This window comes from Cololabis saira, chromosome 13 (genome assembly GCF_033807715.1).
Source record: "Cololabis saira isolate AMF1-May2022 chromosome 13, fColSai1.1, whole genome shotgun sequence".
In the NCBI taxonomy this organism is placed as follows: domain Eukaryota; kingdom Metazoa; phylum Chordata; class Actinopteri; order Beloniformes; family Belonidae; genus Cololabis; species Cololabis saira.
The window spans coordinates 10,264,900-10,282,254 of NC_084599.1; the positions used below are offsets into that span (position 1 = coordinate 10,264,900).

General features: G+C 41.0%; 1 protein-coding gene across 1 annotated transcript in view; it reads right to left on the reverse strand.

The window, feature by feature from the left end:
- Positions 1-2,074: 2,074 nt before the first annotated feature.
- The window catches only part of sema6bb (sema domain, transmembrane domain (TM), and cytoplasmic domain, (semaphorin) 6Bb), a 182,144-nt gene continuing 166,863 nt past the window's right edge, over positions 2,075-17,355 (reverse strand). Inside the window, exon 17 of the mRNA XM_061737645.1 lies at positions 2,075-8,679. Coding sequence (XP_061593629.1) covers positions 7,772-8,679 — 908 coding nt within the window. The 3' untranslated portion in view covers positions 2,075-7,771. The remainder of the gene's footprint in view (positions 8,680-17,355) is intronic.

A 17,355-nucleotide genomic window follows, 5' to 3' on the forward strand; every position in this document is an offset into this window, starting at 1 on the left:
AGCTCTTTTTTTTCCAAAAACTTGACCACAGCAATAAAAGGATATGGAAGTGCTCTGCAATATTGCTCATCATTCAAAGTTTGCTCTAGCAGGACTGAACCAGTCTCCCCAGTTGGGCCTCCTCATTATTTCAGGCATGTCAGACATAAGGTCTGGTCTGCTCTCATGTTAAAAGATGCATGGTTCACGATTCCAGTCATAAAACCTACCAAAAAATGTATATTCCTTTAAAACTGAACACATTTCCAGTTGATGGTGACTTTAATAGCCACTCCCATTGTGCTTGTGGTGGATTAGGTAATCTCCTGCAAAATATATCACTTGTAAGTGAACAAACCCAGCCATTTACTTCACATTTTCTTTACTTAACGACAGCAACAGTATTGCACCAGCATTTATCCTTATCCCTCGTCTGATGTTTTGGTCCCTGGTTAAGTTCTTTTTCTGAGAATTTCTGCTCCTTTTTCTTTGGCAGTAGCATGAGAGGTTGCAAGTTCCCCCTGTGCTGGTAGTTCTGCTAGCATCCACTGTAAAGATAAGGCCCTCCTGCTCCCAAGCTCGTACACGTCTCTCTGCTATAGTCTCCTCACAAACTTGATAGCAGTGGGAGCATTAGCATCAAGTTCATCCCACAAAACAGCACATTTGCACATCTACTAATGCAAACAGCATCACCAGTAGTATTTGTTGAAAAATGCTGAAAAATGATTACACATCACACTGTATGACTTGCAGGTAAATAGCATAGCAGCTCTGATTTAGAGCAACAACAAAAGATTATAAATCATTATCAATTAACAGTTTAGTGCGTGGTAGTGTGAAGTCGTTTTTGGTGTGATTTCCCAGGCTAGGTTCTCTCTCGTTTGTCCGTTACAGGAGATTACTGAGTGACATTTTTGACTAGATTTATACAATCTGAGTTTCAAGGATAATAGATTTTTGGATGTCACCCCATGTTAATATTTGACATAATATCATTAAAACATAGAGCGAGCTGTAGAGCGAGCTCCCTCCAGTGCCCTCCCTAAGAAAACATGACCCATTGTAGGAATGGGTGATATTTTACCGTTCACGATAAACCGTCAAAGAAATTCCCCACGGTAACAATTTGTATCTCGTAATAAATCCTTGTTGATGACGTTTTTGTGTAAAACTGATTTATGGAAGGAAGGAAGGAAGGAAGGAAGGAAGGAAGGAAGGAAGGAAGGAAGGAAGGAAGGAAGGAAGGAAGGAAGGAAGGAAGGAAGGAAGGGAGGAAGGAAGGACGGAAGGAAGGAAGAAAGAAAGAAAGAGAAAGAAAGGAATGAGCCAGAAAGAAAGAAAGAAATGAGCCTGAAAGAAAGAAAGAAATGAGCCTGAAAGAAAGAAATGAATGAGCCAGAAAGAAAGAAAGAAATGAGCCTAAAAGAAAGAAAGGAATGAGCCAGAAAGAAAGAAAGAAATGAGCCTGAAAGAAAGAAAGAAAGAAAGAAAGAAAGAAATGAGCCTGAAAGAAAGAAAGAAAGAAAGAAAGAAAGAAAGAAAGAAAGAAAGAAAGAAAGAAAGACGGAAAGACGGAAAGACAGAAAGAGTTTTTTGTGTAACAAACATGGTGGATCTAATAGATTTATAGTTACAAAGGTGGAGTTGGATTGGTATTTTTATCGTTTTTTTTTTTTATCGGATAAATGCCAGAAATTATCGTGATACTTGTTTTAGTCCATACCGCCCATCCCTAACCCATTGTGAACTCTCTCAAGTGCATGTCCCCGACTTCAGATTGACAAACACCAACCTTCTCCCATCACCTGCAAAGTCTCCAGCACATAGGCACATGCAACAGTGTTCTGGCTCAGGAATCTCCCAGAATATCTTTCCCCACCTTTAACACTAGATGCTTCATACACAGCTATACAGATAGCTAAAATCAAGTCTCATGTCAGCTTGTGAAAAAGTGCATGAAATTCTCTTGAAATAAGTGATGGAGCACAGTCTCTTAGAATTCAGTAATCAGTGAGTTTGGAAGTCAAAAGTAAATAAATCAAGTTAAAAAAAAAACTTTAGTCAGCGATCACAACTTAGACATGAATGTCAGAGTGGTTTATTAGAATAAGAAAGATCACATAGAGCAAAGTCTCCATGCGGAGTGACAGGCGGAGCTCAGCACATGTGGAGAATGGTGAACAACTGCTGCAGTGTGTCCGTGTATTTGCGCATTTGTGTGATTGGTGTATGTGTGTCCTGTGCAGTTGTCCGAGGGTGCATGCACGTGTTGTTTTATCTTTTCTTTTTTTTTGCGTGACAACAGACAGATTTCTTTGCAGACACAAGCACACACACTTGCATGTACTGTACAAATTCACACATCGCTACTTCTGTACACACACAGAGGCTGTGTTGTCATGCAGCTACTGCACTGAAATTACATGTAAGCATTAAAGTTATGTACACGTAGTAGGGACATGTGTTGTCTTCTGATGACAGCCTGCCCCAAAGCTCCAACCTCCAACCACGCTGGGGGGGGACTGGGGTCCAGCCTCTGGTGTCAGCGGGGTCCTTCACAGTAGCAGGAGACTCTGGTCTGCATTTTCAACCTCTCTGTAAAGTCTCTAATTCAGACTCACTTCCTCTTTGTTTCATATTCTGCATCCAAACAGGACGCAGCACTTAGGTGCTCACAGTACTGCTTCGTAATAAGAATCATGATAGTCTTCAGGTTCAGCTTCATTGTCATCATCAAATTCGGCACACCAGAGATTTTAAATTGAAATCAAATACAGTAATATTCCATAAAAAATTCAAAACAAATATCTACCACAGAAACAAACAATAGAAAAAACAAACATGACAACAAAAAAAAAAAAAGATCAGTGCTGACTAAATAACACCTACAGCTTTTACAAAAATGCAAACGTTTATTTGAGTCTTCTTTTTTGTGCTTATTCCTCTCATATGTTAGTTTTGAAGAAGAACAGGTCCATGTCACGGCCTCCCTGTGTGTCGTTGGATTTGACACAAGCTCGGTCCCTTCTCTGAACTTCTTCTGGGGCATAGAGCACGCAGAGTACAGTGGAGCACTGCAGAGCAAAGTGGCAGTTATTGGCTGGGGGGCACACAACGCGGGGCCACGCGCACAAACAACCCCATCGCACGACGACGCGGTCTCTTCAGCAAGCGCACATACAGTACACGGCTTAATGAATGAAAACAGAGCAGGTCACAGAGGCAGGGTGGGAATTTAGCGCATGTGCGCGGTGATACGTGCAGGATAGAGATAAGGAGCACGAATGTGTGTGTATGCGGGAAAGGAGAAAATATATACGAAGTAAAAAAAAAAACTGTACAAAATAATTCTGAAGCAATTTATCGCATGAGTGGCTTTGGAAATGTTTCAAAAAACAAAAAACAAAAGAACTGTTGAACATAAAGGATTTGGCATGACTTATAACGGGGGTTACTTTGACTTCTGTTTCTGACTCATTAAATTAATAAGAAAACCTTTAATAGTGAAAAATACAATGAAAACATGGTCATGGTTTTCATTTAATAGATAGTATAAGTCTGTTAACAGTAAAAGAAAAAAAAGAAGCTTGAACAACCAAAGAGACAGAGTGTGGATGTTAGAGGAGGAGGAACAGGAATGATAAAGTATGCAAAGAAGAGGGAGGATGATGGCTTCAATAAACAGACATGTCTCTGCATCTAAATTCTTCAGCTGCCCTGTAATGTTTGAGTTTAGGTAATCAAATTGTCCAGCCAGTAAGATAACATCGTGATGTACGGTATCTTTCTTAGAACCAGTCAGGTGACGTCAGGCCTGAGCTTCGTTTCTGTTCTTCATTCAATTACATTCTGAATTGGTTAAATGGCCTGCTTATGTATGAGCGTGTGTGTGTGTGTGTGTGTGTGCGCATTTGTGTGTGTGTGTGTCTGTTGGTTAGCAAAGGGTCAAAAAGAGCTGGTTGAAAGAATAACCCCCTTTCAGGGCTGATGCGTCTGCAGTAATATTCCCGGGGGCACATCGGGCCATTAGAGGGCCGGGCATGTACTTTGCCTAATCAAGCATGTTTAGTGAAACACAGAGGAGTTGCGGAGCATGAACACGGCTGGGTGGGCACGCCAACTAAGATAGAGCGGCCTCATTCACACGTGCTCACACGTAGAAACAAGCAGCACTCGGATGAAGCAGAAACATGGATACAGGATAAAGATCCCTTGGCTTGTGGGGCGCTTCACAGCCTCAATACTAATGACCTGTTTCAGGGTGGAATGTGTAAAGAATACACTGTATTAATGTAGCGAGGCGGTAATGTAGTAACATCACGTTCGCCTGCCTGACCTCCTCCTCTGTCCTTGATTTTATAAATCTCTTTCACTGGCTTGTCTCATATATTACCTCTGCAGCTGGCTGTAAATTTGCTGGGGCAGTGTATTAAACCCTTTACAGAAATGTGTTTGCAGCTCTTTACTGAAACCTGTCAGCTACCACTGAATATATAGTCACATTTTTACTGCTAATTACATTACACTGATCAGCTGGAAGATTTATACCAAAATTCTGAAAGATTTGCTTTAAGATTTGGTGTTTTATTGAGGGCAACGTTGAACGTTGCTGGTTCTGTGTAACTAGTTAAATCAACCAATTACGTGAAGCAAAGGCTGCAAACCAAAGTTTGTACACAGAGTTTAAATACTGGAAGATGGGATTATATTTCATGACTCAACCTTTTCTGGCCTAGAGGAATATTTCCAAGTATGGCCATGGCTCTTTGTTGGACATATTTTCACAATAAAAAAAAACATAATTCAGAATAGTGGCTACTGCAGAGCACTGCACCAGGCAGGTGTGTCCCTCTGCACAAATCTCCATTATAATTAGCCAGTTTAGGATCCATGTTTACACCTTGAACGGTGTTGTGTTCCTGTACTAACGGGGATTTTGAAAACAGTAACACAGGAAGAAGAAACGTAAGAGAGTAGCATAAACGATCAGCACGTTATCCCATTTGAAGGCATGAGATGAACCGCATCATTCCAGGTCTAGCTTTCCTTTTTTCTTTTTAATTCTGTGATGATATCCAGCCCCTCATGAGTCTTTACCTAATATAGTAGGTGCACGTGAGGGGTGGAAGGATGATTGAATTTGAGATACTGCCACAGCATCAATAAAAAGAGGCTGATGGTGAACATGATTTGAAGCTGGAAAATGACGGAATAAAGGATCTCTACAAAGTTGGGTCCGTCGTGTGATTTGCATGTTACGCAAATACAAAAAAAAAAAAGTAAAAATGATCATAAATGTTTTTTGTATGTGTGGAAAAGGTGGAAATCTTGGTTATTAATAAAATAATATACAAATAAGTGCAATGCAATCAAGTCAGGTGAATAAATGTTGTTCAGTAGTCACGGCTTCATAAACGCTATTGTTAAATTCACATCGGTAGGTATAATAGTTATTCAAAAAGCTGCAATTTTCTTATGAACTATGGTCACTATTGCCAAGCTTTCCAGCATGTCAGTTTTGATTTATTTTCATTCATTTCAGGTTGCTGACATTAAGTGCATCATGTCTTTATATCCTTTTCTAATGCAGTTCTGCCTGGAGAACTGGTATCATCAATTGTTTATTTCAATAAATCAATCTGTGATAACTGTCTAAAGGTAATAGATGGAAATGGGATTAAATTCTTTTCCAGCAGATTTTCATAAAATTTGGTCAAACGGACACCGTATTTAAAAGAAAAACGAGCACTGTTAGTAGAATTCTTTTGTAAATTAAGGTTCTGTTACTTAAAGTTGTGTATTTTGACAGCATCTACTATCTGATCTGAAAGGCAGCGTCTCCATTTTAATAGGACATTGTTTTGTTTTTATCCTTTATTTCCTTTTACCACTGTGTGTGTATGTTGTATAATGGATGCTGCTCCAGCACACAATCCAACACTCCCTGCAATTGTGACACTGGTGGGTGAAAACAAAAAAACGAAAAATAAAAGAAAACAGGTTTGAAAAGGGAAGAAAGCTGAGCATGAGAGTACAAGTGATCAAAGATGTTTTTGCACTCAATATGAGTAACACATCTGTGTAGACAAACAAAACTCACACAGAAGCCGACAGACACGCACGAAAACATCACTTTTACTAAACCATTATTCAGATGAACTAAAGCTGAGCATATCTACATTTGCATCAAGAACGGATGAGGGCAGACAAAAAACAGAAAACATCAAAAAGGTCTGACAATGAAGTCAAAGAGAAACTTTACACCCAAGTATGCCAATGCCCATCTGTTTTTCTATATCCAGCTTTTGTTTGGGAAACACACTGAAAGAAAGAAAGAGATAAAGTCACTGGGGATAACCATTGTGACCGTTAGCTGTGCCCCAACTCTGGCCTCCATCCTCAGCTCTTCCCAGTCCTGGTCAGCCAGTAATTTGCCTGCGTGGGTGAACCACAAGAGATGCTCGAGCTCGGGGACGGTGTATGCCGGAACGAAGCTGCTGTCCCTCCTCATTGATATTCTGCAAAGATTGTGTTGGTGGGCTAGGTCGCTGACTCTTAACGGTTATTTGTTGCTGCAGTCTCCTCCTGCTCCGGGGGGCACAAAGAGGCTCAGTGTCGGGCAGAGGAGACTGAATGGAGCTCCCACGAGGCCCGAGCTTCACAGCCTCGGTCATATCGCCAGACAGCCTGAGCTCACATTCCCTTCAACAAATGCACTGCGAAAGCCCATGGAGGCCTCGGGTCAGGTCAGACTGATCCAGGCACATGGAGTAGCAGCGAGGGAGAGAGAGGAACAGAAGGGAGATACTGTTGCTTTTCCCAGAGCCTTTGCTTTATCTAGAGTCTCTAAACTTCCAGATAATTTTACTGAGAAGACTAACATTATAAAAATATCAAATTAAATTGGCTTTATCTTCACTGACATTTGCTTGTTGCTAATTATTGCTCTCTTTAACTTCATCATGGCTCTCGACGGTGAGCCTGAGTCCTCACTAGCCCCTGGTCAATTCTTCAATCTTTTGATTGGTAAACACAGAGTTTCAAGTAGACACATAATAAAATCTCTTCTCTTCTGTATAAACAGTGCTGCCACAGACTTCAATATATAGTCATACTTCACAGTTACAGTAAAATAGGACGCTGGTTGGGGGTTGTTGCGGCCGCACACATTCACTCTGCATGATTCTTTGACAAGTCACCGTCCTCTGGCCCAGCTACAACTGTTTTTGTCTCGTGTGAAGTCCAATGTAAAGCACGTCATTATCTGCTGGATGCCACAGGCACAACAAAACAAATGAGAAGCTAAAATTTCACTTCTAGAGAAGATTCATGGTGACAAAACAGTGAACAAAAAAAGGTGGAGGGAAACTTTTTCCCTTGGCGCTGCAAGCGAAATTATCTCGTTAATCTTCAAACTGTCCCTTTTTAGAAGATTCCTCTTTTCTCTGCACCCCTCTATGCACTTTGTTTGTCCTGTGGTGTCAGTTATGATCTGTGGGCGGCACCACCGGCAGCGCAGAGGGGGCAACGCCGTGGACTACGAATAGAGAAAGGTCTCTGATTTGAGAGTTCTCACCTCCTTTTTAACTCTCTTTGTTTCTTTTCTCTCTTGTCTCTCTCTCTTCAGTCAGCTGAATGGCGTCAAAACATTGAATGACAGTGAGAGAGGACAGATAGGGGTAAGGTTGGACTAGAACAGTGAGTCTGACGGGTTGATTTAGTCCAGTGGCTTTTTGGTGGGAATGGGTTTTCAGAGAGAGCTTAGCGTCAAAGGCTCACTTCCTTCAGCTCACTGGCCACTGGGGGTGCGCTCTCCCATGTTCTTCCCCATAAGATGGCTGAAATCAGCCAGGTCTCCCAGCCCCCGAGGCCCGTGCATGTCTGGCCTGATGAGGCCCTGGCGCTGAGAGTTATAGGACACGCCATTGTTGCTATTGTAATTGAGCGCCTCGTGACTCCAGCGAGGCTCCCCGTAGTCCATGTGGGGAGTGGGAGCAGAGACCACCCTCCGTCGGTCGGGGGACTCTTGCGGGGTGGCGGGGTAGATGTATTCTCCTGCCGAGTTCCTCAGGGTGCCGGTGGGACGACTGCCACCGTGCTCGCCCCGTTGGGTGGCGAGGATCAGGTAACGTTGGCGATCCGTGTGCGGGGGCAGCACCACCTCCCCCGGGTCTTCTATCCGGACCATTCCCCCGCCTCCTCCGCCTCCGTGCAGGAACTTTGAGCTCAGGTAGATGACGGCGTTGTTGGGGCAGGGAGTCCCTACGGAGGTGAGGAAAGTCTGACTCTGGTCCCACTCCGTGTCGGGGAGTCGCATGGCCCGTTTCTGCTGCAGAGGTGTCTGCTCCGGTGTGGGAAGCAAGCCCGGGTCCATTTCTCCTTTAGCCCAACCGTTAGGCGTCACAAAGGGGTTGTCTGCCTGCGAGCGACGCCTCTCGCCTCCGCTGGTTCTTGTTACGCTCATTACCGATCCGCTTCGGGCGTGCCCCAGCATGCTATGCTCTTTGTCACTTTTGCGGCGGGCACCGTTGGCGCCGGAGCTGCGGGAATGGCGGTGGCGATGACTCATGATCCAGCAGACAGTTAGGCCGGAGAGGATGGCTCCCGTTGAGAAGGCTGAGACTGCAGACACCACCAGCAGGTTTACAGACACCAGGCCATCGGGCTCTTCAATGAAACTCTCTTGGAGGAACATTCCTGCACAGAGATACAATCATACAGAAAAAAAAGAGGATCATCAGTCAACTGGTGGAATCATCTTAATGGCATAAGTATTTCCTGCAGTAAGGACGTGGGAGCTAATAAACGGCTAAACAAGAAGTCCTATTTGCTCCCTCCTCTCTGTGGGTGGGAACAGACATATGCTTCCCAGCCAAGCTACCTCTGGTTAATTGCCTTCATTACGTAAAGTGGATGGTGATTTTAATAGCTATAATAACTGTCTTCCTGATTGAGAATAGCTCTCAACCGTAACATGTTTCACAACATTAACTGTAAAGGGAGAGAAGCCAAGTCTGGCATTAATGAAGAGTAATAATCTAATGTTTTTAAGCCATGAAATTCTGTCCCATGTACAGTATACAGCAGTACTGAAGTAATGCAAACACTTGTGCAATATCAGTTAAAGATCAAATGATTCAGATGTGTATCATTTTGCAATAACTGCTTTTATTATGAGTCAAAATGAACATTGTTTCCTTTTTTGAGCGATCACATTTTTTTTTCGGAAACTATCTACTGGTCTAAATAAGATGCTGTCGCAAAGTCAAAGTAGTTAACTTGTGATCACTGACTTACAACTCAGAAAAACAATTATTAAATCAGTACATCGGTGGTCTCTAATTATATAAATATGGTTATAAAATGACCTTTTGAACTTCTTAAGCACTACACTTTTGGCATGTATTCATCTCCAAGTTATTATTACGGTTCCACATGGAAAAGGATTGTAGATGGAAATGGGAGAATCAGATTTTGGATCTGACCTAAGTATTCTGTCTGTGTAAATCAATCTGAAGACAAAAAAGAATGAGTTATACGTGGAAACGCAGCTGTGATAGTAATCACGGGGTGGAAAACAAGCCAACACACCACGTATGAGGGCCACATCATAAAAGTAGTGCCAGATTGACAAGATTGACAATTTAATACTCGCACACTAACTTTGGAAAAGCACAACATGAGCATCAAACCAGAAAAAAAAGAAAAAGAAAAAAAAACTATAACCTGCCAAAAATATTGCCTCATCCGACTCCAACAGAGGACCTTTGCAGCATTTTAAGGAGATGGGAGTATTACATATTTTCCTGCAAAGAGCTGCTCAAAGGCTGTCATGAAGATCAACTGTGCCAACAAAAATATAAATAATATTGCTAAAAATAGATCTGAATTACACTAATGAAAATGTTGCTACATTGAGATAAAAATCAAGGCTCATGACAATTTTTTCATAATAAATCTGAACAGTTAACATATAACTATGACCAACAACCAAAAAAAAAAACGTATTGTCTTGTAATTACTGTACATTTGAACTAATTTCCCTGTTATAAATGATTAAAAAAACACCTGTGTCCATCTATTACCTAAAATAAGGGATGACCAATGTGTGTTGGGTACGGTTAGCCTGGCCAGGACACTGAACCCCGGCGTGACCCGATCACTGAACCCTCTTATAATACAGTGCAGAGCCCAGAGAAGTGGAGAGGGTTGCTTCAGGAAGGGTATCCGACATAAAAACTCATGCCAAATCAATATACAGAACACTATGATCTGCTGTCGCAGGAGCCAAAAGAACGTGCATTTTAGCTAAAATAAATATGCAGATTTTCTTTTCTTCACTATAGTATATGGCAACGTTTTTGAAGGATAAAGAGCAAGACATCTGCAGAGTAAGTGCTAAATCTCTGTATCTCTAATAAGCACATGAGATTAACTCTGTCCCCATGGGCCCGTTTATGAATTATTGAAGATATGAATACAGCAAGACCACAACACAGGCACCCAAAGATCAATTAGAAAAATGCCTGAGGAAAAGTCTTTTTTTTCCCCATTTCTTTTTTTTTTTTAACTGCATGAGCTTATGGGACTGACATCAGTAAACACAATGAAACTGCCAAGTGAAAGCAGATTGCAGAAAACCAGATGAAGAAAAGAAGAGAGTGTTACAGGAAGAGAGGGAGAAAAAGACGGTCGCCCTAAGCAAACTTGAGCATTTGGGGCCTTAGACAAACAGTGGTAATAGTTGTTAAATTACAAATGCGTTCGTGGCAGATGGAGAGTGTCTCCACAAGGACGGACAAATAAATCCTTTTTCACAGAAAATAAATGGGTGTCATTAATAGACATGGGAAGCTACTGACTCACTTAAACTGTGCATACAAAAGGATCAGGGTGAAAGATGAGCGAAAGCAAGAACATTTATTTTGTAAATAAACATTCTCATATCATCTGAAAAATTCTTCTTTAATGGGAACAAAGGGAGCCAGTTGTAGTCCAAATATTCCAGTAATAGACAGCCTAGTGGGTAATGAATGTGGCCTGTGGCTTTGTATAGTAAACTGTTACTCTGCACGATGACGTGAAGATGAGTAATGGCAGATTAAGCCCTGTGAAAGACTGCTGAACTGCTGCGCTGCACCAGAGGCCATCTTGTAAACATTAAAAAGAGCATGATGCACAGACAAAAAAAACTGAAACTAAATTATGATAATGTTTCACTTTCTGAGCACAAACTCGCTAGTGAATAAGGAGTGATAAGTTTAATTACAACAACCCACAACAGATGCAAACGCAGCCTGAAAAGGAAGCCACAATCCAAAGAAGCTGATTCAATGCCCCTCTAGTCATTTAAAATAATAACCATGGCAACACGAGGCTGTACAGTCCACCAGCATCAAAAACACAGCTGCATCCTGTGGGCTGAGAGAGTCTTAAACCTCTTTCACAACGATGAAAAGACAGCAGATGAAAGCCAAAAAGTTGAATTGTCTTAACTCATGTAATAAGTGATTTATGCACTCTTTAAGTTCTACTTCACAATGTGATTTTAATATATTTTTTTTTTAGGTAAAAATTGAATTTGGTATTTCATTATACTGTCAGTTTATTACCTAAGCATCCTTGGGAGTTGAGTCTGGATAAAATAAAATAGCGGTGCTTGTTCTTCACATTTCCAGTAGAAATCAAACTTAGTTTGGAGCCCACGGCACAGACTTTCATTTGAAAACAAAAATTGTCAACATCCAATTGAAGCACATTTGATGATAATCAGATTAATAACATTATTCAATTTGTTTTCAGAAAAATCTGGAATGAAAGCAACATAATTTTACATAGAAGAAGAAGCACATTTCACTGAAAATACAAGACAGTGATTTTGTTTCTGGTTTTTCATTGTGTTTTACAAGATTATATGCTATACTTTTTAGATAATATAGACAAGAAGTATTATTGTGAATGGCTGTCTATCTTGATTGTCTGTGTGGCCCAGTGATGGACTGGTTACTGTCATGGTTTCTCAGTTGGATATGTTTTTTACTTGTTAACTCACTCTCCTGTCGTTCCAGATCCTGCCACCCTCATCAGCCAGAAATCCACTCATTCCCTTCACCTGTGCTTCCCCAGCCCTGCTCCACACCTGGTTTCCCTCATCAGCAGTTCCCCTCATATACCGGCCCATTTCCACCTTCTAGTTTGCCAGATTGTCGAGTGTTTGTGCCTCACTTTCCAGCGTTCCCGATTTCTGATCAGTTTTCTGCCTGCCTGCCTGCCTGTCTGTGACCCTGCCTGATTCCGGTTTTTGGATTTTTGCCTGCCCCCTTGGATTGTTTGCCTGATCTGCCTGACTACCCGGTTTTGACCCCTGCCTGCCTTTGACCCTGATTAAAGCCTCTTGGACTCTGATTCTGTTTGGTGTCGTGCATTTGGGTTCTCTGTCTTTGAGCCGTGACAGGTGACTTTGTCAGAGTGTACCGCAACACTTCCCTGATGGCCGCTGGGACAGCTTGCACCCTTCAACCCTAATTTCTTGTTTTGTGCCTAAGTTTAGACATTTCTGATGCCTTTGGGTCCTGGGGAGGCCCTGGGGTCCTGGTGTCACAAGAGTAGACCTGATGCTAAACGTAGTGATTACAGAACGTAAGGAGTACAAAAAAAATATCTGAGTATGGACGTTGAGAAGTAGATGCAGAATTTGCTACGTGTTGAATGTAGAAACCTGTTGAATCTGAAATGTTCATTTCAAGTTTGGTCACATATTAATGCATACAGAGCACAGCAAGACCAGAAAAAATAAAAATCTCTGCAACACTTCTAAATTACAATAATCCCTGTTTATCAGTATTAACATTTTTACCTCCTGATAGGACTACAGAAATGCTGTTTGGCAAAAACAACATTTTTAGCCTCTCAGCAACAGGATATCCTTTATTTAACTAATTGCTCATAAAAATAAAAGAAATAGAGAGGACGATATAATCTCATGACAAATTATAAAGCAACCTTGTTTGTCCAAAGCATAAACTGTTGCATTTTCATAATAAAGGCTCAAAAGAATCATACAGATTTGACATTTTTTCTCTCTCACTTCCCTACAGAGTTGCAACTGATCCCTCCCTGCGCAGTGATGTGGCCTTAAAATGTTTCACCGCATTTTAATATGTAATATAAGTTATCTTGCTACATCTGTCACAACATTAACTTTGACATCTCACTGTATGATGACAATTTGGCCCAAAACACACTCATAAAGCTGTAAAAGGGGTGACTGGAGGCGTCTCCTGATTCCCAGGCTGCAGAACTCAGTCTGAGACTCAAACCACATGATGCTTTCCACCATCTTTTGACCTTTTTTCCTGCATTACGTGACTCAGCCCTACACACACCAACAGATTAGGATCAGCCTTCTTATTCTGCAATTTGTAACCATGTCTTTGCTCCAAATTGAGTTATTTGGCAGTTACTGGACTGAATTGTTATGTAAAATGCACTCGGGCAAAGAATACTGCAGGTACTTGGTACAGGTACCAAGCAGAAATACTGAACACTTCACAAACTCAATCATCACCACCTTAAGGATGTAGATGTGGTGGGACAAAAATGTACAACTTTTTGATTAAAAAAAGGTAAAAAATGGTAATGTATCCTAAAAAAGGGGAGAGATTAGATGCATTTTGGAAGCAACTCCAGTAAAACAGCCAAATAAAAAGTTTGCCCTCAATAGCACAATGGTCCCTGTGCGTTGAGATAGCGCTCTCTTGTACATTTCACGTGTAAGTAAAGCTTTGAGTGAACACATGTAAGGATACTTTTTGTACACAACAAAGTAAATTATGACATTTCTGATGTCTGAGTTATGTTTTTTTGCTTGTATTTTAGCTGAAATTTGTTTTGGGATTATTATAGCTGAGGGGAAGTTTAAAATCTTCAGCATTGCTTAAGTGTTAACTTTTTTAGTATCTAAAAGGTAGGGAACCTCCCCAATGTTCCCTCTTCTTCACTCAAACAATGTTCTGCTCTATTTCTGATGAACCGATGCTTAAAAGCATAAGAGCCCACAAAAACTTAAGGTTATGACCATAAATGTACTCAATCATCCTCGAGTCTCCAATCACTCACAGTTATATCTGCTGAAATGGACAAAAGGTCATTGACACCATCAGTGTAAGACCATACTCTGAACAAGTTTTTCATCTCCATTGATTGTGAACTGCCATTAATCAGCTTGCCTTGTTGGTAAATCAATGTCCTTTTCTGCACTAATTAGTGCTTCTTCACTAATCCAATAAGCTCGGTGGTACACATGGACAAAGGCTCTACTTACAGTGTGTTAATTATGTGGCATTGAGTGCCTTTCAGGTCAGCTCACTACCAGACAAATCTCTTCAAATCTTTATTAATATTTTTTTCAGGAGAATTCAGGTAGATTGAGGCAAAATTGGTTTTTAATGTCTTTTTCGTGTGATGCCCGGACCCATTTCTGTTCTCATTTTGAGTAGTTCAGTCGTACCTCTGAATATGAATAGGTAATTTTTCATCAAAAATCAACTATCTGTACTTAAGGTCTCAGTATATGGCTTAAGTTTTGGATTATTAAGCATTTATTCAAGAAAGTATAGAGGTTAATGCAAGAAGGTATTGCCTAACCGGGTGTAAAAGCTTGATTACTCACTAATTTATAATTGCTCTGAAAACAGTCGGCTGTTCATGACTGAGATCCCACAGAGTATCCTTTTTCTCCTCACTCCTTCATGCTGACACACCGCCAGCTCTTGGTAACTCAGGCTAATCCTCCAGACATCTTCTAAGTCTTTGTGTATCCATTTTAACCCCACGCTCACATGTTTATATTGAATTTGGGATTTTTTTTTTTCTGTGGGATTTTTCCTTTTTTCCCTCCTGTTGGGATTTTTGTTGCATGTTCCCAAATCTGCTGTATTCCTTATACGTTTCTGGCCAATCATGACTTTGGAAAGGCTGCCAGTTTCAGTTACATTCAAGTTTGTCTCCTGATTATAAAAAAAATGGTGCTCTGTTATTATTGTACTATTGTACTATTATATTTTTTTAACTGAACATTGTATTGCTCTTAAACTCGCATTGTTTTTATATCCTAGCCGGGGGGACTGCCAATGGGAATTAGCCAATAGGCTATATTTGGGTGCATCTGCTTTTATTTTGTAAATGCATAATGATGTGCACTGTCCCTCCTTACCAAATAAATAAAATTGAAATTGAAATTGAAACTGTGGTCAGCAAACACGACACAGAGAAGAAGTTATAATCATGTTCACACACATGCACCTGTACTTTCCCAGGCACGTTAGGAGTTTTAAGGTCAGGCCATGAATGGGCTGACCACAGCCTTGACGGCACTGTAAACAAAGATGAAGTGCTGCGGCCGCCAAAAAAATTCAGATAAAGTCAATAAGCACTCGCGCACATCACATCTGGAAATGTTCTCGCTGCACTCGGCTGCAGAGGATGTTGCCGGCATTCTGACATTTATCTCCACTGTGGTCCAGGGTTCCTGTGAGGATTAAATTCAGCATGGTGCAATAATACTGCTGTCATTTTCGTGCTTAAGGAGACGTCTTGACAGTTGTGTGTTAGTACTGGAGAGGTGTGGGTGCCAGTGTTTTATCTAGAGAAACAAACCAAACGCGGCTCCTCGGCTCTTTCACTTTGACGTAGACATTCAGCATATCTTGTATTTTGCCTGTTTTATATATTTTATATGCCTCTTTTGGGTAGGCATGGCAAAAAAAACGGTAAAAGGACTGTGTAGAGAATACAAGGGTGGACAGATTAAGATTTGGTTGTATGTGCATATGTTATTGTGACAGGAGACAGCTTTCACCACATCCCATCAGCAGTGACAGTAAAAGCAGTCGCTCGTGCACTTTCCCCTCCCTTCAACTCCTTCCGTCTTATCCAATCCTGCTCTGTTATTAAAGCTTAATAGAAGCCAACAGGCGGCTTGTCAGGCTGACGAACACCGAGCTGCTTGTCTCAAGGCATCCAACTCCAATTACAGTGTAACGAGGAGAGAAGAAAAATGGGTGAGGAGAGGAAAGGAGAAGAGAGGAGAGAGGAGTCGAATGGGCAAGGAGAGGAGACTGAGGATGAGTGAGGAGATGAGACAAAAGAGGAGATGCAGAAGAAATGAGAGAACAAGAGGAGAGCACAGGCAGAAGTTGCAACAGCAGATTAAAAAGGTGAATAAAAAAAATGAAAAAGAAAGAGGTTATTGAAGAGAGAAGAGACCTAAAAACACCGAAGCTGTGACAGCTTTGTAGTTCAAAACGACCCTGATAGTATGTTTGCGTAATTATACTTCTGCAACAGTTAACTGTCAAAATTCAAAGCAAGAAGAAGCCTGCACACTGATTCTCTTGTTAGCCGGTAATCCTCTCCCCATATTCTCCTGTGCCCGCTGCTCCTTTGATCACAAGGGTGGCAGCACGATGGGGTAAAAGCTTAAAAATTCATAGAGAAGTGAGAAACTTTTACTGACACACTTTTAAGTCAAAGTTGTTCCCTAAAAATCCAATATTAAAACAACAAAGTGATGCTTGTTGGTATATGAACATGATTTCTTTTTTTTTTGTCTACCTGTACATCTCTTCATCTTCTCTAATTTTTTTCTTTTATTGATTAAGTTAGGGGGGAAAATAAATATTTGATAAAATCCTGCTACTGTAACTCCAGTTTTGATTGGAGCTCCGACAGACAATGCGGCGTCTGCTCGGTCCCTGCTCACACATTTGGCTCCACTTTTGACAATGGCCTTGTGAAAATAAGTGAATGAAATCAATGAAGAAGACAGATGAATAGGATAGTTGAAGATTCATTTTCGAGCCTGCCATCCACGATGATCTGGATTATACACATGTATTCAAAAGATAATCCCCTTTGGATTCTTAGATCTGCTTGTAATTTCTTTCTTTCTTTCTTTGGGTATGAGAGAAATAATGTAAGTAAATTCACTGCAACAATCACTTTCAAACAAGCCCATATGAGGGGTTTCAAATCTTGCAAACACTTTATCTCTGTGTATCTGTTTTTTTTTTGTTTTACTTCTGTATGCCCTAAAAACTTTGAACAATGAGGGGGAAACATCAGCCTTTGATCACGTGCTTTAAAACTCTGATTCACCTGCTATTATTCATCAGACGCTGGCATTTCTGCTGAGGACAGGATTTACACGGATGTGGTCAGGGCTTCAATTGTTTCACTTCAACAGTAATTCCCCTTAAATGAAGTCACGTCCTTCAATCGCTACACTGAATTCTGAGTCTGTTTGCTGTTTTAGTGTTGTTTGCAGTGAAAAGTAGGGAATAATTCAACTTTTCAAGTAGCGGTGCGGGCTAC